Source organism: Phalacrocorax aristotelis, chromosome 3 (genome assembly GCF_949628215.1).
Source record: "Phalacrocorax aristotelis chromosome 3, bGulAri2.1, whole genome shotgun sequence".
NCBI lineage: Eukaryota > Metazoa > Chordata > Aves > Suliformes > Phalacrocoracidae > Phalacrocorax > Phalacrocorax aristotelis.
In genome coordinates this window covers 11,135,051-11,160,653 of record NC_134278.1, presented here as the reverse complement: position 1 = coordinate 11,160,653, position 25,603 = coordinate 11,135,051, and the positions used below count along the sequence as shown (strand labels likewise).

At 36.3% G+C, this 25,603-nt stretch overlaps 1 protein-coding gene across 11 annotated transcripts in view; it reads right to left on the bottom strand.

Moving 5' to 3' along the window:
- Positions 1–25,603, bottom strand: part of PUM2 (pumilio RNA binding family member 2) — a 69,110-nt gene that overhangs the window by 38,891 nt on the left and 4,616 nt on the right. For all 11 annotated transcript variants that reach the window (XR_012659487.1, XM_075086737.1, XM_075086728.1 and 8 more), the window contains exons 2-5: positions 8,590–8,658; positions 2,649–2,754; positions 2,165–2,352; positions 1,358–1,530 (exon numbers count right to left, since the gene is read on the bottom strand). Coding sequence is in view for 10 of the 11 variants with exons in the window: in XM_075086737.1 (XP_074942838.1) it covers positions 1,358–1,530; positions 2,165–2,352; positions 2,649–2,754; positions 8,590–8,640 (518 nt within the window). In the remaining variant the exon portion in view is untranslated. The remainder of the gene's footprint in view (positions 1–1,357; positions 1,531–2,164; positions 2,353–2,648; positions 2,755–8,589; positions 8,659–25,603) is intronic.

Here is a 25,603-nt window from a genome sequence, read left to right as displayed (position 1 = left end):
TTTAGTTTAAAAAAAAAGCTGTAAGTACAATAAAAATGCAAGGAGGAGGACAGGACAAAGTTTCTTTGTTAACGCTTATGTTTATCTAATACAGGTTGCTCCTTATACTGGTGTTGTTCTGTTGCTATAGTTAAAGTTGTGTCAATACTTCAATTATAAACCTCTGGAGGGCTTTATACCACCACTTTATATGGCCCATTTAAATTAGATGGCCTTTTTTTTTTTGAGAGGTTTACTGGCTTTGGATGCTTTTTTGCACTTGTCTATTTTTTAATAATTTCTCTCTTTAAATAATACAAAAGGTACTTTGCAAGCAACTATTTCAAAATTGAAATAGATACTGGTAAAGAAAAGCAGGACAAAACTTATTCTGTATTTTCTACATATAATATTGAAGGTAATTTTGTTTATTGTGCATATTGCTGCATGCATCCGAAAGGAGCTAATTTGAGCTCTCTAATATGCTTGGTATTATATTCTTTTCAAAAATACGTTTTGAAAGATAGACTTGAAGAATCCCTCCGTAGCCTGAGGTAAATACATTTTTTAAAGGGCAGGAAATACTTACACATGGGATTCAAACATGCATTTTAATATACTTGTTCAGTTATGAACTAATGAAACCACAGCTATCCGGTCACATTCACCACCCTAAAATGAATTTATGAGCAGTTTTCTGATCTTGTTAATCATTCTGTAGGACAGTTACAAATGTATCAGTCATTTTAAAACAAAGATTATTCCTTTAAAAATACCAATTTAAAATGCAGTTTAGTAATAGGAAAAAACAGGCTGGCTGTGCTGTCATATAGGAGTTCACAGTTCAAAAGCTTGAGCTTGGTCCAATTTTTTTTTCCCCCCTAAGAAAACAAACAAACCACACCACCATTCTATACTGTGAATAAGTGACATTTAACTATGTGAATAGGGAAATACATTGTTCCTCCTTAGTCAAATAAATGGTTTCTATAAAGACTTTTGTGGGGAAATAATTGTGTTAGGCTGTGGCATCCACTAGCAAAATTAGAAGGAAAATTAAAATTCTGTAGGACTTACTCTCTACAACAACAATCAGATGCAAAAGTTAAGAGCATTAGAGAAGCAGAGAAAGGAAATTAGTTTGAAATTAAAAGGGTTAAGTTTTTATCCCTCTAATTCACCACATTTTGTCTCATGAGAAGTGACACACACATTAATGACATCCTAAGAAACATGTGGCACAGTGGGAAAGGGAGGATGTGAAGTAGGAAGAATCAGTCTGCAGCTGGGTAATGTTTAAAGCTGACACACAAACCAGAACTGTAATAGTGCCCTTAAGAGACATGCTCGTCTTCTTGAGAAACAGTTAAAAGCTTACTTAAAATCTTTGCAATCGGCATCCATTCCATTTGGCAAACCTCTGCCATTTATTTTAGTAACATCCTCATCATCTCCTTGTTTAAGATCTCTGTTTTTGTCCTCCTCAAATGGAGAAGCCTTGCCTTTCTGATCTCCTTTCTCAGGTCCATCTGTTTCAGCATCTCTAGTGCCCTGAGGAAAAAGAATCTGTTTGATTCTGAATATTGAACAGAACACAATAGGAGCACCACAAGGTGACCTAATTCTACACTACAGTGCACGTAAACAATACAAACAGTTTGTTTTCAATGAAATTGCATTTGGTTGGTAACTTGGTCATCAAGTTTCATCCACATGCAATTAATAACTGCCAAAATGTGAAAAGGAATGCCAAGATTTATAATGGAAGAGCTAACTCAACCTTAACTATAGCGGTGCTGCTAAAGCAGTAACACTTCAGTTAGATAAAGTTTATTTTATACAGTTAAAACATCTAGTACAAAACAAACCCATATGGAAACAGAATAGGAAGATCTAGAATAAAGCCCATCACACATTTAAATTAAGCTATTTGCAATCTTTTTCCTACCTTTATTTAAAGGTGTTAGGAAAAGTACTGGTTTTTTAAGACAGCTATTTAGGCCAGATTCCCAAACCACTTCCCTCTTCTGCCCCCTCCAATCAAGACAGATAGCAACTACACACCTCCTTCTAAAGAGAAGAGTTTAAAAAAGGAACACAGACAAATAGAGTAGAAAATATAACCATGTAAGACAGTAAGACCATAGTAGGTAACTAGGCAACCTTAACACACTGCGTTACTTACAAAAGCTCCTTTCCTAAACCGGGAATCCAATTTATCAGCTGGAGAGGAACTTAACACATATTCTACCATGCTCACTCCAAGGCCACCACTTTCTGATCGTGGAGACAATACAGCATTTACTTCACTGTTTCCATGAAAACCCTGTCCAGGCTTTCTCTGTACCATAATAGGTTGGGACATAGAATGGTCTGTTAAAAACAAACAAATAAAAAAAACCTATTGTATTTTTAAAATACAAATGGTAATGTTTTCCCATTTCATTACAGAGGCAGTATTAAACCAGACCAAAATTAAATAAAAAATTCCAAATCCCAGTTTCAAAAAGTGTTATTGACACACAACCACTAGTACAGTATACATTTTCACAATTAAAATTAAAGGAAAATAAAAATTAATGCACAATTAAAATTTATAATAGTAATTTACTTTGAAGTAACATCTAGTAAACATGACTGATTTTTCAACACAAACACCGATCACTTACGAGGAGTTCCCCATGCAGTCTCTCTCCACTCATCACCAAGGAATATCCCTTTTTGTCCATCTTTTGCTGAATCATCAGGTTCCCAGAACTTTTTGGCAGGTAAAAGCTGCTCCAAAAGAGAAAATGGTTTTATTTAAAATACACTTATAAGTGAGCAAAAATTAGCAATAGTATTAAGAGGATATGCAACTAATTCATTTTAGATACCAAAGTCATCTTTACATAAGGAAGCACGCATTGCCAAGGAATAATTATAAACACTTAAAAGTTATATTCTGTTACTGAAGGTAATGCTGTGTAATGAAGTCATTCAAGTGACCCCAACCAAACAGATTCTGAAGTTATGAGGGAGAGACACAGGATATAGAAGCAGCTGTGAAAAAAGCTAATCCCTGTGTTAAACCAAGCCAATCCTCTCAGAAACTTATAACTAACACTGCTGCCTTTCCATATTGGCACAAAAGCTTGGCCTTTAACTAATACTATCACGACAAGCAGAAACAGCAGCAGTTCACTGTAAAGTTCTGATCACTTAGAAATGCATCATGTTCTAGATTTCAGAATGCAACTAACATACATGGCGGCCCGTCAGCTCCTTCAGACCACAGAAATCTGCTGGTTGTGAATCTGTGACATTCAAATTTGGAGTTCCACATACCAAAAATTTAATCTGCTCTATGATTTATTTTGTTTTCATTACTAGTTCTAAAGCAGAAAGTTTCAAGTTAGATCAGTATCACTTCTTGTACTGTCTCTGAGGGCGGAAGACAGTGTGATATGACAGAAGCACCGCACAAACAAAAATACCTCAAATGTCAGCATTCTTTTTACCTTTATTTTATTATTTCTACTTTATCCCTCTAACTTTTCCCATTGGTAGCAGTACAACTGCCAAACTCCGTATATCACATTTTCTCTTGAATATGTAATTAAAAACCTGTATTCTCAGGCTATGTATTATGTATTTTACAAGGTCCATCAACTGAAACGACAATGAAACCAACTTAAAAAAGGGAATAGTTCTGAAGCCAGCATCATAATCCATCAAGTTCTGCAAAATGTAATGTTCAATTAAAAAGTCTAAATTTTGTGAATTTAGAAAAAAACAAGTGTAATCTGATAAAGCTTTGTTTGCAATAAATGACTACGTTCTGGAGCTTTGATTCTCCTGTTACATAAGTGACTAAAATACCCTTCTGAAGTTCACGGCTGCTTAGTATGAGCCTTGATGAAACCACTAACAAGACTTTTTTTTTTAGGTACTTCTTAACATAGCATTGAAAGATCTCATGAAAACAGCTTACAGAAGAGGATAAGATTGCCATTAACAGGCCACAATATTAACACTGAAACAGAGGTGATGAGAGCTCCTCTGGAGTAACTTAAGGATTGCTGCTTGCTCTTTTCCTGTCCTGCCCAGAGCTCTTGCCAGAAATGAAGTATTTTGGCTAGTTAACCTAATGAAATACCTGGGGTCCTTACATAAACTCATCAACAGAGAGGACTCAGGGCAGAGGATGATAAACAGCCAAAGCTCAACAAAACTGTAGGAGAGTATTATGCTTGCAAGAGTGTTATACTGTTATGACCTGCCTTGTCAGATATACCCACTGTCTCAATGCCTGGGAGAATCATCCCCAGGTGCCAGCCAAACATACTTTGGGAGCACCAGGGTATTAAGTATACCCCAAATTTAAGGGATGAAGTTAGCCATCAGGACAGAGAAATAGATTAATGGAATCATACAACTGCAGTTCAACTAAAAGCAAAAGATTTTAGGTTTCAGACCAGCCTATGCAAGCTACTCATCCGAAAGGATGCTTTATAGCATTATATTGTAACAAGTCTGCAATACTACTTATTTTTCATTTTGTAAGATAGTGGTAAAAGAGAAAGCAAGCATTTTATGCTATCTATGAAACCTTGGTTTTGAGGAAGATAATCCCATTTTGTTTTAATCAAAGTTTAGTCAAGTTCATATATGTGTCCAGCTGAGATGAAAGCTACAAGAAATACAAAAGTGAAGGTGTCACAACCTAACACAGTTTTGTCAGAGTAAAACAGATCAAGTCATATCTTGGGTGTCATAAATATGCATCACCTTAAAATATCTTTACCCTGAAATTAGTAAATTCCACTATCAGACAGGTGTTCAGAGACCACAATGGTAAGAACAATATGCAAATTTAGAACAGACCACACTGCAATACTGATTTTGATTTCGAAACTCATTTGCAGGATTTCTATCAGAGGAAGTAAATACTGGCCACTGGTAGAAAGCAGCAATAATCCTCACTGCAAAAGTACAGGTTGTTTGGGGGGGATTTTGTTGTTTGTGGGAGGGTTTTTTTTAGGCTTGCTTTGGTTTGGGTTTTTTTTTTTGTGGTGGTGTCTTCTTTTTAAACTACATACTTTCAAATTCCAAACAGATATTAAACTGTTTGTGGTCTTCATGTACACTAGTACACAAAGAATACGGAATATCTTTAACACAAAACATGATGCATCATCTATACCTCAAGAGGTTAAGTTTAAACTGTATCCTACTGAAGATCAAACAGATTTACAGAAAAAAATCGTTAAATTTCTACACAACAAAGTCCCTCAAATATTTAAACAAATGGTATTTTTTAAAGTTTACAGTTTTGCACCTCCCTGTGGGCCAGTGATTTAGATTATTTACTTATTTTTTACACATGGATATGACATACACTATGCTCTTTTTAAAGACATGTTTTAGCTATTGGATTGCCATATAAACAAGCAGCCATCAACTGTTTTATTGTGGAACAAAAAAAAGAGTACTTTTCAGAAAAACAAGTGTGTTCTTCTAACAGACAAGAAAAAACCCCACTCGATTATTTCTACTGAAAAAGACTTAATCAAGAAGTCGCCAGAAATTAATACAAGTAACTAAAATAATTGTGCTTTACCTTTTGATAACATGCATTTTGTTCAATACTTCCTGCATTTGATCTAATAAAAAAGAAACTAGACAAAGATACATCCAATCCTAATCCAGAATAATGGAAGAGATTGCCAAATTTCTTACAAAGTTCTTCCAATGGCGCACTAGAAAGTGTCTTTTTCAGTATCAGCACTGATCCCCATTATGTCTCTGCCAGACGAACAAAGCCCTTTTCTACGCATAGATAATAACCAATTATGCTAAAGCTGCCTCTTAACCAGCTCTCTGATAAGTAACTGCAGAGTCTCAGTCACTGGCTCTTGAATTAAAGGATTTAAAAAAAATTTTTCAGATCAGAAGTTATTCCTACAGAGCTTTCTGAAATTTCTCTGAATGAAGTTTTTACACCAGAAATGGAGACATTGTCCCCGATATGAAATTTGTGGGTGCTTTGACTCTAAATTTCTGTAAGAATAGACACGAAAAAAAGATTTAGTTTTATAGTCTGCTTGGCCATTAACTTTATGTATGCCTGTATTAGGCCACACTAAAGGTCCTGAAGCCCACTCTGCTGGCCCTGAAATAGCAAACGGATGCCTAGAGAAGAGAAATAGCACCATGTGTCAATATTTCTTCAGAATATTATCGTAACCTTAACTTTCATGATATCTTTTGGGAGCTGGAGCCAGAAGCATCAGCTGTGTTTAACCAATCTAACAGCTAAAATTTTAGGAAACATTTAGAGAAAGATGACTGCAATACTGCAGATCCCTTGCTAATAAAACTTTAGTCTGTTTCTTTACCAAATAAATCAACAAAGAATTGCAAGACAGAAACAGATCAAGCAAACCATACATCTGGCTCACGTTATGCTCTCTTACTCCCAATACTGATTGACAGCAGGCTCCATCTGAACGAAGCTCAGAAGGATAGCTGCACAGAAGGATTTCCAGTATATATTATTTCCAAAATGTGTTATGGTACAATGAACACAGATTTCATACTATATTCCTTTACATTAGCACATGGAAGAGATGCTTCAGGATTCACAATCTTCATTTTAGTCATGATGTGAGAAGTAAGACTTAACAGGCTCCTGATGTCAAGTATTGATTCCCAGTTGGGAAGTGGGAGGAAGACCAAGAAAGATTAGAATTATGAACAAGAAATTAATTTCAGTTCAGAGAAAAATCTGTCCAAAGAAAATGAGGAAGAGAACAACATCCCAATAGCTAGAAGCAGATCATTCGACATGACCTCCCTTTCACACCTTTCAAAGTGAACAGAGGACAGGATGTAAGAACATACAACTACCAATTCTAGCTTACATGGCTATTTAGGAGGACATTTCCTCTAATATTTTAGAAGGTTATAATCAAAAGGAAAGTTAAAACAGCCGTGGAATCTATTCTTGAACTACTTTATTGTTGTGCAATACATTAAGAAAATTACTGAGTAAGTCAACCTCGCTACGTGAACCTGTATTACCTCAAGATACCTGGAAGGCGCTGTTGAAATGAAAGACACAACCACCTAATAAGTGCAGTGTCACAATATAGTATCAATTTCTGATGCTCTATTACTGTACCAGAACTCTGGCTTTTTGTGTGTGTGGATTTTTTTATGGTGCCTCCTTTGTTTTTTTAAACACCTTCACAAATCCATAGAGTACCAGGAAAACAAAGGAAATCATAATCACACAGAAGTATCTCCCTCAATCTGAGATAACCTAAAACAAAGATCTGTATGAGCAGTCATATATACGTCAATTTAATTCCCAAGCATTTGTGCCATCCTTCACTTTCACTGCTTTCAACCCTTCAGAGTACTTTGTGGGTGGCAAAAGAAAAAATACCAGTGAATTTTACCCCTCCACTCCTATCACTCTGTTGGTACTATCACAAATGCCTTACTAACACCTTTACCTTTCAAAAGGAGTTTTAAGAGCTGGTGGGGTAGGGAGGGAGCAAGCATATCCAATGTGGCTATTCAGCCTTCTAAAGAACAGGGCTTCATCTATTATTGCCTTTTCAAATGGAAGATGGTTCAAGAAAGTCAACATGCAACCCTGGATGAAGCAAAAATTGCTGAAAAGCCAACTGTTTGGTTAAATGATTCATTAAAGTTAAAAAATTCAAGTAAGAATAGCCTCCTGTCAGCCCAGAAGTGTTCAGCAGCTAGGCATGGCATTTGTTATGGTTTCTGTAGAAATCACTGTCCTGTCATCATTTTAAGAAAGCTAAGCTGAAATATTGTCACTGGTCCAGTTATCAACTGGATTAGGTAAATACTCAGCAAGACAAAAGGATCAGTACTTGAAATCATAATTCAACATGAATTTATTTCATTACATATCCTGTCAGGGCAAGTAACCCTAATGCATGCTGATGACTTTCTAAACAGTTCAGAGAACTGTTTTTGAAGCAGCTAAGTCATCCTCCACGACCTTAAATTTTCTTTCTCCTCTCAAAAGTACACTGACTTAAAAAACCCAAACAAACCAATCAAAAAAGTCCTTCTTCCCTCTAGCTAAATTATACAATAGCACTCTTTACCCTGGTTAAAATCTTCTTTTAAGGAGTAATTACCAGTAAATAAGAATAAATTACCGCACACTTCTGCTAGGGTATGCCAGTTTCACTTTTTCTGGAGTCACACCTTTTTTAGATCCACTTGGCTTCTCAGAGATAGTAAGCAATTTTCTCACTAGCTTAGATACAGTGACACTGAACACATGCCTCATTTCATAGAATTGCACAAGCTTTCAAACAAATTACCCTGTTACTTCCCCAAGAGTATCAGTCATCTAATAAGACTGACATGGTAACACAGTAGATCCAGTCAACAACCATCCCAGCGTTCTTGCAAAGTACACTTAGTTTATCTTTGCCTTAGAACAGAAATTTTCAGTTGCCTGGAAAATCAATTTGGTCTTAAGAGAAGCTCTTTGCTTCATGTTGTATTATTTCAGACTTCTTAAATTGTATCAACATTTACAAATCACCGACTGGATTTCCAACCCTCAATAATTACCTCTCCCATTCCCCGAGATTCTAGGGCAAGAGCTTGAAACTCATGATTCATCTCATCCACAGATCGAACCTGTAGGAGGAAAAAACAAAAGAAAGATCCATTAGTCAAATATATTTTCAAAAGTTGAGTTTGTAATACTCCACAAGATTTCTGACAATTGAAAGCATACACAGAATTTGCTACTCAATCTAGTCTGAACGTGAGTTTAGATTCCATGAGCAGATACAGTTAGTGACCAGTTTAATGAGCCACGCTAATATAATGATATGCAAGAAATCCCAAGAGACTTTAAATTTTAATCTCCGTATATACAGATGGTATCACTCACTGTGGAAACAATGACCAATATTACATTTGCAAAAAATGCAAAAAAAAAGGTGAAATTAAAGGTTTGGACATACAACATCCTTTGGAAAGGAGATGAGCTATTGCACACAATGTTACCAAGTACACTTAGCAGCAAACAAAGAAAAGCTCACAAGACAGGTCACAAAAGCTACTAGCAGCCCGTTGCTTTTAAAATGTAGTAACCGACTGCATTATCACAATTTCTTGTGCTTTCTTCCTTCTCTGTCTTTTTTTATTTGTTTGTTGTGAATATGAACAGTATATTTACTAAAGCAAGAGTTGCTGCTGCAACAAACCACCTCCTTTTCCACAACATGCAGACACGATGCACTGGGCACATTCATTCCTGAGAAAATGGTTTCCACAAGGAATTTTCAAAGCCATGACCAGCTTAGAAAAACAAATAAAAACAGGAAATTCAGAGTTGTTTCTCCCCTTCCCTTCTTTCTCAACAGTGAGATGCAGCAGGGTAGAACAGTAGTTTTTCAAGTTCAGAGTAAAACTAAAGTTTCCCTCCCAATACCAGTCTCTCCTGAGGAGTTAATTTCACCTAGTAAACCCATCTGTCTAACAAATAAACCAAAATTAAGTTACTCCATGCAGCTGATAACACATTGAGTTCACTCTTCAAAGAATACTCAAATACTAGGCACAGAAACAATCTTGTGCTTTTAATATTCTGCCACAAACAACTTTTCCAATTCTTTCTTAGCCTTGGAAAAGTGTTAATTTCTGAAAACAACCACTCCCTGTGCTGAAGTCATGCATCTCAGTTTCAATTACAAATCGTAAATTAGATACTTCTGTCTCAAAAGGTGGTTTTGTTCTAACAGTATCTATAAACAGAATTTGTAGCCAATGCTTGCCAAACTGTATTTACCATAAACACTACCCAAATCACTGTTAGATAAAAAACAACCAAGCTTGAAAGACGTTTAAATTTTTTGGTTGTGGGGTCTTCCTGTTTGTTTTGGGTTCTTTTTTTGGCGGTGGTGGTGTTTGCAGTTTTTTAGGTTTTTGTTGGGTTTGGGTTTTTTTTTGTGCTGCAAGACCTAATACCAAACACTTATTTTTCACAACTCAAAGTTCAAAAACATGGCCACACAAACTTCCAAGTCTCTAAGAAAAGACAATCCAAGAATCAGGGTAATAGTACAGCAAACTCTTTCCTGAGCAGTTCAGAGTCAACTCTAAGAAACTGAAGTTTTCTGAAACTGTAAATCAACTTTAGTACACTGATTATGGATTTTGCTCACTACCCCCCTTCTTACAAACATGGAATTTACATTAGTGTTATCTATTGCTATCAGCAGTAAGAGAAATAACACAGTCCTTTTGCTGTAGCAAAGAGGGTTTCCATTTCTGTTTCATCAAAAAGAGCAGCCCACAAAATTCTCCCTCATATCATGAATAAGTGTTTCACTGGAGAAAATACAGGCAGCACTAATATCTTCTGAAGATCTGCTTTCTTCAATGCTAGCCCTATCACTACAAAAACATCCAGAGTAACGACACCAAGCTAGATCTACCACATATAAAGATATGCCCTCTCCCTGAAGGAGAAACTTTGGTAGGATCATCTGTATTACCATGAAATTTTATTTTCTCTAATTCAATGCCAACATTCACCTAATTCATATTCTCCAGAAATAAACATTTTTCACACATACTCTTTTTTTACCTCAAATTCAGAACATTAAAAAAATTCTCTATCTTTATTCATTTGCTGTCATCTGGGATCATTCATAAATCAAAAAAGAGGCCTATGAAGCATACTGCTCAACAGTTCATTTTTTCCTGGTTTTGGTTTATTTTTCTTTTTTTTTTTCCTGTCCCACACTCACTCTGAAGACTCCTCTTTTCCACTTACCACCTACCTGCTTTTGGGATTAGTCGCTAGATCTAATCTTAGTTTACAGGAATTGAATGCTAATAAGCCTTTCCAACTAAGAGAAGCTGGCAACGGTTCCACACTTCTGAAACACATCAGATCATTCCATAGGGCCTCCAAATTATGCACAAATGGATACTACACACCAAAGTCTTTAGGTATAACAATTCCTCGCACACTGCTGTTAAATATAACAGCTTAAGCGTACCCATTAACTCTTCCTCTTTGACACACCAACAAAAAATTCTGATCTTTTTCCCCTTCCACAGCAACATACTAATATTTATTACTCCATTTTCATCACAGCATTAGGAACAAGATTTTAACAGAGTAAAAACAAAATTATTTTTTAGTAGGCTCTGCCTAAAGTTTACACTCTTTCTTTCCCCCTGAAATTTACAAAATTATTTTAGATCTAGAGGCCTATGCAAAAACCTTCCTTTACTCTATTAAAACTCCTAGTAAGAGTAGTTATCTCATTTCTACTGTAATTCTCTGCTACCTCATGCTATATCCACAAGACAAGCCTCAGTCCTGAATGCTGCAACATTCGGCCAATAAACTGAGTTCACGACAGAGCTAAGCACTTCCAGCCAGCTACTAACGAACAGGACAGGCCTTCCATCCTTCCTCTAACAGCTTTTCCCACTCCCCTTACAATGAACTTGGCAATCATCAAGTAAAAGGTTTCATTTAGAAGTTTTTTTCCTTTTTCTATGCATGAGCATTTCACCACATCAGCCAGCTCAACTGGCTAAAACACCACAGCAGCAAGACCACTGGATTTGATACAGGGAAAGCAACAAGGAGAAACTGGTCTGGTGCAAGGTGGAGCAGGAGCACCTGCTTAGTGGCAGCTGGATGATAAACCACTAACATGAAACCCTGTCCTGACATAACTCAGGACAAAATTCAGAAGGCAGACTTGTTGAACGGATAATTATCTAGGATGACCACTGCTTAAAATATCCAATTCTGGAATCCAGGCACCCAGATACAGATCTAGGGACAAGTACTCTCTCCAATTACCCTGAATCCTGCCAGAAATAAGCTTCTAACCATCATCTTGCAGAAGGAAAGATCAGCCCCTTCTTTGACAAGAAGAGATGGAGGTAAATAAAACAAAACAAAAAAGAGGAATATATTACTTCCATTTTATACATCAAAACTGGTTAAACCAGCTGGCCATAAAGTAGGAAAAACACTTTTTCTGCATTAAGAATTTCCAAATCTCATCCCTCTCCACCCAGGTGAATACCCTAACCAAAGCACGTGACGAAGAGGACAACACATTTTACAGCTGAAGCTGTGGTACTAGGCCAGAAATTCAACACAAAACACCTGGTAATTACGGTACTGTGACTGGAAAGAAGGGGAAGTTGCCATTCAGATTGCAAATGCTTCAGCCTTTTTCTTTATTTTGGTGAAGGACTTTAATGCAAAATACCTTTCCAGTAGTTTTCTCCAGGGGTGGCTCTTCTGCAGCATTTATTTTGTGTATGATATATGCTTATGGCAGACTCAGCATTATTAGCAAAGTTAAATTAGTTTAAGAACTCAGAGGTGGCTATATCTTAAAACACAATAGATAGCAATTCTGCCAGCCCTCCAGTAAGTTACACACTGCCTTCTGAAGTCATGTGAGATACTTGATTGGATATAAAAAGAACTCCAAACATTTCAGATGGGTAGCTGGCTTGAAACTACTAAATAAATATTTTAATATTAATTTAAACATTAGACACAAATCTAGTAGAGATTTATAGCAAAGGACAACAAGGGAAAACTATAAAACAAGCCTACCCTGCAAATCCCCAAACCTCTATTATGAAATATTGTAGTTGAGGGCTGTATAGTTTTCTACTCTAGAATATTTTGCCAAAATATCTAAAATGTCCTTATTTTAGTTTAGAGGCCGGCTGATAGTGTCTCCAGATAAAAGCTTTTGAGCAGCCAAATAGGCAACTACTATTATCACAACTGAAATGTTTTGTACACAAATCAGTTACAAAATACTAAATATTTTGTGTAACATTTTGAGAAGATAAGGCATTTCTTTGATTAAAGCTGCCTTTGGCTAGATGCACCTTCGTATACCTCTCTGAATCATCAAGGAACCAAAGGTTCACTTATTACCAAACTGGTTAATAAAAGTTGCTGCTCCAAGTAATTCAAAGTCTACAGGTATGCTGTGCTTTGAAAAGAGGTAACATTTTCCAAGGACCATATAGAACAGTAATACAACTGGAGACTTAACTAAATACTGCAAAACAGCCAAGCTCCTTAAGCAGTCCGAATAAACAAGATATTAGCCATTTCTGACAAAACACCTATTCTCCACGGTTATAAACTCAAAAGCATAACATCTTCCAAGTATTTAACAATTTTCATCACATCAAAATATAGTTCTAAAACCAACTCAAACGTTTTGCAGGGAAGTGGGTAATTCTTCAATCCCTGTATTTGACTTAACACATATTCTCTAAGCTATACTTTTGCACTATATGACCCTTAATACATTCACTCTAACAAAACCAAATTCAGTTTGTCAGATTTTGTTTGGCCTGGCTCAGCAATCACTCTGGATCTTAACCTGCTTGCATTTTATTTCCCTGTGAACTTTGCATTCTAAGTCTGAGAAGCATTCCTACCAGTGCTGATGACACCAACAATGAAAAAAATGGAACTAGATTTGAAGGTAGGGTTTCTGCAGCATGTAGCAATGGGGGAGGGGAACACGGACACCTCAGTAAAAGCACTGTCCACTCTGCTGAAAAAGCTAAATCACAAAGGGGCAAGGTGATCATAAGAGCCGACACTTACATACAAAACACTGACTAAACGTTTTGCTTGTTGTTTTTTAATAGTAATATCAGTAATCTGGAAGCATGCACCCAGGAGAAAGGAATTTCCAAGGTTTTTATCAACATCACATATATATATCTATAAATATATATAAAATTATGCTGGATAGCATCTCACAAGTCACTGCCAAGTTTGGCAATTACAGATCTACTTGCAACAGACCATACAGAGCAAGCATAACAAGACACCACCTACCATGAAGAAAAGCAGAGCAAAATGAAGCACGTTGCCACCTGTTTCAGAGCTATGTGATGGTTCATTGGCCTAACAAGACTCAAGAACCTTGGGTTCTGTTCCCAGCTTTGGAATGAAACATGCTCTAAGAAAAAGGTAACCGCAATCGTTCCCCCCCAACACGAACTCTTCCATCATGTAAGAAACTTATCTCTGCCTTGCACAGGCTTTCACGCCTGTCTTCCCACCCAACAAGTTCAAGCTTTGCTCTAAGAGTGGCAGAACTGCTCAGCACAAGTTTTTCTAAACTACTGTCAGGTGTCCTTGAGCTCAGGATTTTAATCCCTACAGTCAAATACTGGTAGAACTACCAGCCTCACATAAATTAATAATAATGTGTCTGTACTGAAACCAGATTTTATAACTATTTATAACAGTTACACTGTTTGCTCCATTTGAAGAGCTAAAGTGATGTATTCCAACATCAGCAGGGCATACAGTTTATACTAAATAACTTACCAGTCTTCTCAAAGTCTTTTAATTGTGTAAGAAATTATGTACTCAAACGAGTTTCTAAGAAATGTACAGAACAGGAAGTCAGGGTGACAGACATTGCAGAAGTTTATAAAATAAAAGTCTAGAGAAGAGACCGTAAATAAGAAGTTTATACAAAATTTTACAAAATAGAAGAGAAAAAACATAAAACTCATCCAATGAGAGTTTTTGTAAACAGGATTTTTTTTACATTTAATCAATTAAAACAATATTTATCCATATATTTTTTAGCTTTTTATTTGAATGAGCTACAAGAAAAGATAATTCTTCGATAAGGGGGCTGACAGGTCCTTTACTGCTTGTAAATCAAACTGAAGAACTGTCTTCCATACAAGAAAATGTACATGTTTAATCTTTGGTGTGAAATGGTTTAGGTGCAATCCCATCTAGTTTGGAGAGACTCTTAACCTTCCCCCTACCACACTCTTAGACATGTGTATGTTATTCTGCATTTCTCACTCCAATGTTCCTGCATAAATATACCACAGACAAAAAAGGAAGACACTAAATATATTCAGGAGTTTGAAAACAAAGCTGTGAAATGAAATTTGAATTGCAGTTCTTCTCTAAACATGTTTATTATTTAATTGGTGCCGATTACTTAGTATATGTACATGACATCTTTTTTCTACATTTTTCTTGTTCAGCTAGTCAGTTAGCATCACCTTCCTATAAGAGAGTAGTAAGTGCTACTGGTGATGTAACAGAAGTTTAGGGGAATTCATGAGACATTTCTAACCATTATTGTTCCACTCTACACTGAAAGGCTTTGTGAGTAATAACATTATACAGCTGCTTCTATAAGAAAGCATGACATTAATTTGCTCCATTGCTGTTTTGAGACATCAGCCTTCATTACTTCGTCATTGGCTTTTATTCAAAAACTTTATTTAGTAGGTTAAAACCTTAATAGAAAACTTGAGTGCTCTCTAGGCAATATGCTATTAAAAAAACAAACTTGGCTTTTTCTGAAGATGACAACTCTGTGTAAACCCAAAGTTTATCTACACACAAGCGCGAACTAGAGATAATTTATCTCAATATATATTGTAAGGATTAATGAAACATATAACTAACAGAGAGTCAACAAGCTTTTCTTAAGTGTGTTAACAAGAATCGGAACAATTAGAATGTACAGGCATAGAATCAAGTAAAAATTTCCATAAATTAACTTTCTACATTGCAGTAGACTTTTTTGCTGATGTTTTCTTTAGATACCTAAATTTGCACTTTTCTATTCGCTACCAGAGAGTCCAAACCAGAACATCTCTCCTCCTCTCCCCAGAAGTTAAAAACAAGCTTTAAATTTTTGTTTCAAAAAATTGTCTATTTTTATACCACCCTAAAAAGATATAATTTTAAGGAATCCCATGGAACATAACTGATTTATAAATATAATTTATGCCAAGAAAAAGATTTGTGTATGTACACACCCACCCATCCCCAATTAAAAGTAGAGCTGAAGAAACTACAAGAATCACTGACAGATTTCCAGGAAACAGTTTTATTTTGTATTATCATCGCACTGATACCAAAAAAGTGTCACTCCCCCCAACAATTCTGGATATATAGCAATCCCCTTCCTCAGAGCATTTACTTTCGTTTTCTTTACTCCTGAATATGGCAGATCTGTTTACAGTAACATTAATTTTTCCAAGGATATCGTTTTCAAGAACATTTGATAAAAAAAACGAAGTTCTGCCAATAATTTTCCTGCCCAGAAGTTTCTAGCATCATGACTTCTCCATTTAAGTCCAGCACGCTTTGAACGAGCTCTGTTGTTTTGGGGGTTTGTTTTGTTTCTCCCACTCCAGCAGGTAGGAGGAAACCAGTGAATACCAATACAGCCTGATCTTCTCAAAGTGAGTGCTAAAACCAGAGACGAAGAAATGGAGCTACCTAGTCATAAGGCAATGAGTTGAACCACAGGTATTACGAAGAAGAAATTCTCAATTTTTAGACTTCTCACTCCACTAGTTGTTCAAAAGAAAGCTGCTGATAAACCACACAACTTCTCTCTATAACCAGCATAAAATGGCATTGAAAAAATACAAAAGTTTAAAATACAAGCCAGTCTGCTTCCAAAATCTACCTTCATTCTTTGAGCATTTAAACTGCATAACCTCAAGGACAGCCAGAGAACACTAAAGCATGTTTCTTTTAATGTATTTTAAAAGAATTACTAAACGAAGCATATGTGTTTGCTACTTTATCTGTCTATAGCAGGGGAATGGACACTTAAAGAAATAGCTGTTATCAATTCTTTCAGCTGTTTTCTAAGTATGTTCTCTTCGGACAATATGCATGTTTAAACTAACCACAGATTGCTAAAAGATGAAAAAAAGAGTCAACTGTAAAAAAAACTTCAAGGAGACTGTTTCTAATTCAATAAGCCTCATTTTTAATTCAGTAAGAACAGCAGCTTAGCCTTGGACATTAATATCTCATTAAATGTTGGCCAGCATAGTCCTTCAAAGGAAGTAGAAAAAAAAATCTAAAATAACACCAAAGACTTTATACTGATGACAATTAAGCTACTGGAAATAAAGTAGGCTATTTACAATTCAAATTGAAGTAATAAAAGCTTTGTAACAAAAATTAGTTCAAAGACTGGCATTAATATATCTGTGTTACTATGGATTTAAACCCAAAATCTTCAACCTTTTCACTTAAGCAGCCAAAAATTTAAGAACACTTAAATGTAAAGGCAGCTATTCAGCACATCTACAGCAGAACTTCGGGTAGGCAGAAGCAATAACTGTGACACACACCCAAGTAAGGACAATTTTGAAAATTACCATCTAACAAAATAAAGGAAGTGATGCTACAAGCAAAACTTCCAACTACTTGTCTAAATTCCAGGTTCTTCATTCTGATTCAAACTAAAATACCTCCTCAAACCTGTTACCCAATTATGCGCTGCCCATTTCCCTTCAAATACCCACCACTTTTGCTTTGTGAATTCCAACCTCCATTGCCTTCACTAAAGAGACGCAGCTCTCGCGTAACTCTTTGGTTACCTTCATGAAGATACCCAAGAGCCCTCATCACCGTGACTTTAAAGTAAACTGTACCAAACCAAGGTAGTTCAGAAAACTAAATGAAGCTCCTCCATGTAATAAAGCAGTGCCATATGTTTTCATAAGTCCCAATTTTTATCACATGAAAAAAGAAAACTCCATTCTAAACCTGTAGGTAAGTTAGGTTAAGCAAAATAAATACACTGACCCAAGTTTAAAAAAATTTTATTTACCTGACACCTTGAATAATACAAGAAAGTAAATAAGAAATACACTGCAAATGCAAAATGCCTGAATGACTACATGCAGCTTTTTCTTCCCAAGCTTCCTGGCTCCCACCCCCTTCCATGGACGTCTATGCAAAACTCTCCTAGAATGCCTAAACCAAGTTTTAGCTTCAGGACAAAACTCCACAACCACGTAATAAACATATTTGAAATGAGGCCTCATTCATACTCCCACCTAGAACCTGCCGCACGTGGGAATAAAATGCCAAGAAGCTTCAACTGGCTCCATAAGCAGCCAGCTTGGGTCTCTGGTTCCCATTACATCAGACTCCAAGGTGCACGAATACACATCAGCTGTTTCTAGCCCGTCACCTCCAGAAGCAGTGCTACCATTCAGATTTATGCTGCTGTCAATAATTCTTTGCAGACCTGAACTGATTCTTCACAGATCAATTGCAGCACAATCATACAGCATAATTTATCTATATGTGAATCAACGATAATGCACAGTTGACTACATGCTATTTGTTTTGCTGTACTATGAAACCAGAGTCTCCTTATGCTAATAACTGAATAAGCACTGGAGTATGAAGGACGCTGCTTCAGAAAGCTCTCAGTCTAAGCGTAAAACAAATTACAAAGACTGATACAATAAGAAACTGAATTGGTAAAGAATAAAGTCCTTCAGATTAAGACACTCAACAGTGCATGAGTGCCAGGTACTTGCAGATATCAAGGCAGGTGAAAATGTAAAGACTATCTCAAGGAGTATGTCAGAAAGCACAAAAAAGCTGAAGAAACCACAAGCACACTTGTGAATACACTCAATAAAGACAACTAATACTACAATCCACAAAAAGTGGGTAGCAGTTGAGAGCCTGACAACATATGAGACAAAGTGCAGTTGGTGGGAATTGGTCAAGTATCTCACGAGCTGAAACTATCAGCTGCAGTTTGAAACGTTGGTGAAAAGGTCAGAAACTATGCAGACGTATCGAAACAGCAAATGTGTTTGGGAGGGGCAATTAAGGAAAAGAGTCTCTGAAGAACAGAAGTTGTATGGAATAAACTTGTTTGCACAAGTCAGGTGACTGCAATTACTCTCCTTGTCCTGAAGAGTTAAGTCATCTGTTCCATACACTATGTGCTTGAAACTACTAAAAAGATAAATCAAGTATCTGCAAAATTCAGTGCTGTAATGTTCTCTCTAGCTAGGGAAGTGATTTAAAGTATATCACAGAAAAGTTCTCAATGCTTTCTTTCAGCTAAGTTACATGAAACCACTTTGCAGTATGTCACAAAATACTCCTTTTTAGCTATTTCAAATCAGAGAGGGGAAAGACAGACAAGTTACCTCTTTCCAGCTACGTCTGCTGCCAGAACTGTGAGAGTCAGAGGCAGGTGGTAAGGTGATGTTTCAAGTACACAGGTTGCAAGACATGTAGATTTTTTAAACACACAAGAAGCCACAACCTTAAAATTCACCTGAAAAACTTACAATACTTGCTCCAAATTATACAGCAGTAAAATGATGGAAAAAAGTCTCACCAAGAACTTAAAACAAGGTTGTTAAAACAAGGTTGTTTTAACAGGGCATACAACATTTTCCAGAACAAGAATTAAATGCCCTCCCCACCAGCTCTCCCCTAACCAAAATGGAAAAATCCTTCCAGTGTAAGATTTCTTTTCCTAATTTGTGAAGCTTGAAAAGTTTTATGAATCCACAAGTTTGAGAAGCTGCTTAAATCATACACTTGACATTCATAATCTGGGTTTCTAGTAAAGTGGAGCTAAATGCTACTGTAATTAATTGAACAAAATAGCAAAATAAAAAAATTAAAACCACTGCAAACAAACACAGAAAGACAAAACTTAACAGAGTTGTTATAGAACCTGTTGATTGCAGAAACAAAAGATATTCAGGAACAGCTTCAGATGAACCTTAACTTTACAGGAAGGAGCCATCAATCAGCTAAAATAAAACTTGAGCTTTTACTATGATGGACTAGCAATAAAAGGAAAGTATTTACGTGCTACATAGATGCTTAGCACTCGAAAGGTTCATAAAAGTATCTGTTTATGAAAGTTATTTTGAAAGCACTTTAAAATAGTTGTATTTCACAATTATACTTTATTTTTAAACTGCAGTAGAAGTTGCAAAAAAGCTAGGAAATCAGAAAACACGGACTGCAAGCTCACTTAGATTTCTAGGGACAATTTTAAGTAGAATCTATAAAAGGAAGAACTAATGATTCAGGAAATGTGACTCCCACTCTAAGGTCAGGAAACAGACTATGTTGTTCCCAATTTGAATGATGAGATTATGTTCATTGTTCCAAGGGATGGCTACATGACTGTGTGGTCTCATATGGGAAAACTATTTCCCAACTTCCATTGCACAAACATATTAGCATATCTTATTTGAACAAACTAAATCTTATTGTTCAAAATCAAGGCAAAATTTTTACTAGAAACCGTTCATTTTATCCTCGAGGCAATCATGTTAAATGTTTGCACATTTTATTAGTTTAATAACATCCACACATTTTCTCATGGCTATATTAATTCTAATAGATGCCCATGGAAATTATGCTGAATACTTGCAAAAGAGCTTCTCCTCCATACCAGAGAAGTGCTGAAAAGCTCTTGAACACAGTAAGACTTCCCTTTGTTCTCTCTATCCACCAAAAAAGGACTTTTTCTGTTTCAGCAGCTATTCACACAACTTCTCCAGAAGTTTGTAAATTCTAACACAAATTAATTACAGCAACTGCAGCTTTGTGCAAAGACACAATTTATATTCTTTTGTTTATAGCACCGCTATCCTTCAGATGCTTTGAAAAGGCTGCTATGATCAGAGCATTTCTCTGGCATTCTTTTGCTGATCAACACTTGCTTCTTCAGGATCTGACAAAGGCTCTGGCTGACCTAGCTGCAGGACTACGGTTTTCACCATCAGTTCCTACCCTTCTCCCTCCACTGGAGGCAAGGGGAGCAGATGCAGCAAACGTTAAAATTTGTAACCCAATGTACTTAGCTTAAACTGCTGAAGTGCTCAAGTACCTTTGCCATGACGATGGGAAGTATATAGGGCAGACAGGGGAAAAGATGGGACAAACAGCTTGGCCAATATCATGCTGCTGTAGCTCTTTGCTTCAGCCCATAGGAAGAACATTTGCAAGTACTCTGATATCCAAGAAAATATACCCTGAGCTTCTCAAAAACCTCATCTCCATAACTCCAAATATTACAGACTGCCTGCTGATCACTACACCTTTGTATCCTAGACAATTCCTCATTAGAGAAGTGACGCGAATTAATGACAAACAGATCACCACCTTATCTGCAGCCCCATGGGGATGTTAGCAAAAGGATGACACCACAGCGGATAGCAGTCTTCCTCAGATGCTGTGCTATCAAAGAGCCTGAAGTGCATTTTTTACTCAAAGGCAAGAAAAAAAAAAAGTCAAAATCCCAAGCAAGACAATTGTTATACTTAGTTCATTATCCTTTAACTCTTTCCAATATTGAATATTTTAAAGGAAGACGAATGAGACCCAGGGACGGTTATTTCTAGGTTGAGAAGTTTACACTTACCCTTGTCAGTCAGTGACTAGCTGCTCACTGCTGTCTTAACATGAGGGGTGATAATGGTGGTCTCCTGACTCAGACTGCACTTTTGGCTTTGATATCTTGAAGAGTTGCACATGCATTACCTTTCAGCTGAGCAGACAAATATTTTTTGTTATCATCTCTCATGCAGACCAGTGCTCCTCTAGCCTCTGCTCTCCCTTGTGCTGCCAACTATTCTCTACAGCTGCCCTCTCCGCCAGCAAAGCAGTTCAACTTTCTCCGAAGTTTCTGCCATGAGTAACTGCTATCCATCACCATAATTGTTGCTACAGCTGAAGGAACCTTAAAACACAGACAGAATGTGAATGTTAACAATATCACGTTTCTGTGCCTCTCTGAAACATTCTATGAGCCAATGATAGTAGTTGTGAGTCAGTGGCTAGTTAATTTAGGCACCAATGTGTCAAGTGGAAAAATCTTTTATAATTGTACATCTCAGCTAAGTGTTGAATTCTATTCAACTGTGGTGTCTGAACTTCCTGTTCTTCTCTTAAATGTGTGTGGCACCTGAAAATTTTTCCATCAGAGTCTTGATTTCCAAATCAGCATACACTAAGCCTCAGTACTACCACAGAATGCCAGGATAACCCGCTAGATCTTTCCCTGTCTTATCAGCAGCCTCTAATGCTACTGTTTATTAATACGGAATATTTCAGTTGGAAGGTACCTTTTTGTCCAACTACCTGACCAAAATGCAAAGCACATTGCTAACAGCATGAACTGCCTTCCAACTATTGACAAGTCACTGGTAATTCCCACAGTTCATTTCTCAATAATACCTTATGAGGGACACAGACAAGCAATTCTTCAGTCTTTTAACCAGAGTAAAAATTAAATATCCTACTAGACAAATAATTATCTTTTGAAAACATTTGAGATGGCTTTCAGAAGGCCAAGATAATGATTCCCTAGTCTTCCCAGGAATTTGTTTCTTAGAATTAATCAAGTATATTTATTAACTTCTTATTCTGACAGTTACTCAACTACTTTAGCACTTCAACTAATTTGAAGATTCTTCAAAATTCATCAGTGATTCTAGCCAAGTTGATCTGTTCCTCTCAAAACCAGACTCCTCTTTCCACTCACTGCTATGTACCACTCAGTCAGTCAAAATCGTCAGGTATCTTCTGGTATGGAAGACGATACAAGGATTTTCCACGTTCTGTGTTTACTTGTATTCACATGTTAAGGCCTCAGGCTTATGTGAGTTTCTTGCCAGAAGACTAGTAGGGTTTCACAAGATAACGTAAGCAATCCGTATTCTCAATATATGAAAATTTCTTACTTTTTGTGATTATTTTGCTTGAAAAATCCCTGCTGAGTTTACAACTTTCCATTTTTGTACTTCACTTTTGCACATTCTAAGTTCATACTGAATCAATGGGGCTAGAACTCCATTGTCTTCATAAAAAATGGTTCAGTCTTGCTATATTTATCTACAATGCTTTTTTATTACTTTGGCGTTGTCTTACATTCTTTGACTGCACTATCAGTCAAATTTATGCTAAAATTTATGTAAAATCCACAGTTTTAAGATATGCTTGGATAATATATGTTGAATCAAAGACTTCCATTATCTTAATCTCTACTTCTTTTATATATATCTTTATAGCAATCTGGGCAACGGGTTCTAGGTAGTCCTGCCTGAGCAGGGGGGTTGGACAAGACGAACTCCAGAGGACCCTTACAACCTCAACCATTCTGTGATATTTATCCAGTATACTTGGTTCTACTAATTTTCTTTCCCATTTTTCTCTAAATGCATAAAAACCTCCCTATCTTTCAAATATTAATCTACACAGAGATTCTGTCTACCCAATACTGACAGAATACAATCGCAACTAAACTCCTTTTGGAGACTACATAAATTTAGGTTTTAGAAAACCCATTTCTTAAGTACCTTTAACTCAAGAGTTGATTGTTCTTTAAAAACAAATAAACCCCAACAAAACACAAAACAGTAACTTCTATGATTCTGTCTTAACAGAATCCCCCAAAACACTGGTACACAGAGAACACAAATCAAAGAGCTGAAATGGAGAAGTCTCCTGATCTGTACTTGATTTCTGTTAGTTCATACTGCTAAGGGAGAATGGGAGTAGTGAAAAATGGCAGAACATAAAGGCAGTGCTGATTACAGTAAGATGGAAAACACTATTTTCACACGGGTAACGACACATAGCAAAGTAAGAGCAGTTTCCCCCTTCACTAAGCCTTCAGAATGTGTAAAACCACTGAAGCATTTTAAAAAATTAATACTTTGCCTGCATCACCCATTCAGGTTGCCAGAAAACACACGAGGTTCATCATATTTACCTGCTGGAGGAATGCAGGAATATTTTGATGGACTTAACTAATTAATAAACAAAGCTGCTGATTAAGACATGGCTCTGATTTCCACTGGGGATGGAAAGCAAGTGGCAGGAGAGATATGCAACTGTTACTCAGCATTTACTTACAGGTTAATAATTTTATCTACACAATATATCAGCCTTGTGAAATTCTAGTGAAAATTGGCATGGTTGCCTGTATAACAGACTGAACACTGGCAAGGAAAACCCCAACACTTTCAAACTCAGGAATGGTGCTCAAGTGGACAAGTAGAATATTGTAGAATTTTGTATTTACAGAACTGCTTTACAGTTTCTGTACAAGTGTAATACAGAATGTGATACTGCATGAAGCAGGGTGTCAAGGGAAAAATATTTATTTTGCTATGTAGATCAATGTAAGAGGAAGAAAAAGGAGTAAAACCAGAAAAAAATAAATTAAAATTAAATTAAAATAAAATTAAAATTAAAGAATGAGAAAACATATTAAAAACCCCCAGACAAAAGATATTCCTGCTTTTAAGGTCAGCGAACTTTATTTATTCATATTTGATCCTGTATTTACTACATTTTTTGAACACTGCATTTCAAAGTTTGCTGGAGTAGTCACACAACTGCTCACCAGCCCACCTCCAGAAGAAATACCCAACTGTGGATTCACCCTGAGAACATCCATGGAGAGGTATCTGGACACTGGAAGCACCCAACACTGCAGCTGCAGGGATGGTGTGAGAAGTGTTTCCACCTGAACTGGGCCCTGATGTTGCTCCACCTATTGTTCCAACTGGGGCAACCCCTACTCCAACCCCACTGGCTTCCTGACCAATGTTTGTATGCATCACTGCTCTGGCCTCCTGCCAGGCCACTTCATTCATGCCCAGGAGAACACATGGAATGCTGATTCCACATGGAAACCTAAAAAGTCTTGATAACGTAAAAGACTTTCCCACATATCTTTAAATATGTAGTTCTTATAATTAAGATTTTAAAAGTCCAAGCTAGAACAACAATATTAATTGTAAAAATGTTTATTGATTTAAACTTTAAATCTTAAATACTGTTACCAAACTAGGTCTGAGATAAACAAATAAAGTACAACAGATTTTGTTATAAGACAATATATTAATATGGTAGAGTTCCATATATTATAAATGCTTGCTGCATATTCCCCCTACTAAGATCAAAATATGATTTTCAATCATAATGGCAGCAGTTTCTTTTACATTATTACTCATCGTGCTGAGTAAAACCACTAATTCTGTCATACTGTTATGTCTCTGATTTTATACATTTACAGAGTACGTAATGAAGTAATAGAGAAAACTGACTTCTCTATCTGAACTACATCTCATTCTTACTCCACAGCCTCAGTTTTTCTTTCAAATTTGTTAAGCAATAAAAGATTCAAATGGTAGTTGACATTAAAATTCTCTAACCCACATGACAGTACATTTTGGGGTTTTCACAAAATAAAGATTTCAGGCTCAAATTAAAATGAAGTTTGCCAACTCATTTTTGAAGCATTTAAGTCTTGGCTTGAAACAAGTATAAATAACAGCAAAAATCTCTCTGATATTGATAAAACCCTCTGCAGGAAAAAATATCTGCCCCTGAACATATAACATTTAATGATCTCCACACATATTCTTAATCTACCATAACTGATGTATTATCAATCTTTTAGTATGTAAATGGACTTAAGGCAAGAGGACTACATATATAAAACCCTAAATATCCCCTACAGTCTTTAAGTACTTTTTGAGGAAGAAAAAAAAAAAGAATTTAAGTCCAATAACTGTCTCACTTCTCAAGCTAAACAAGAGCTTTAAGTGCAAACAATAAAAACCGACATATATAGAAAGATATTCCATCAGAATAGAACACTTAAGTCTGAAGATGTAGACAAAAGAAACCACAGTCCTCTAATCCCTCTACACAATTCTACATTTTTAATCTAGCTTTATCAACTAC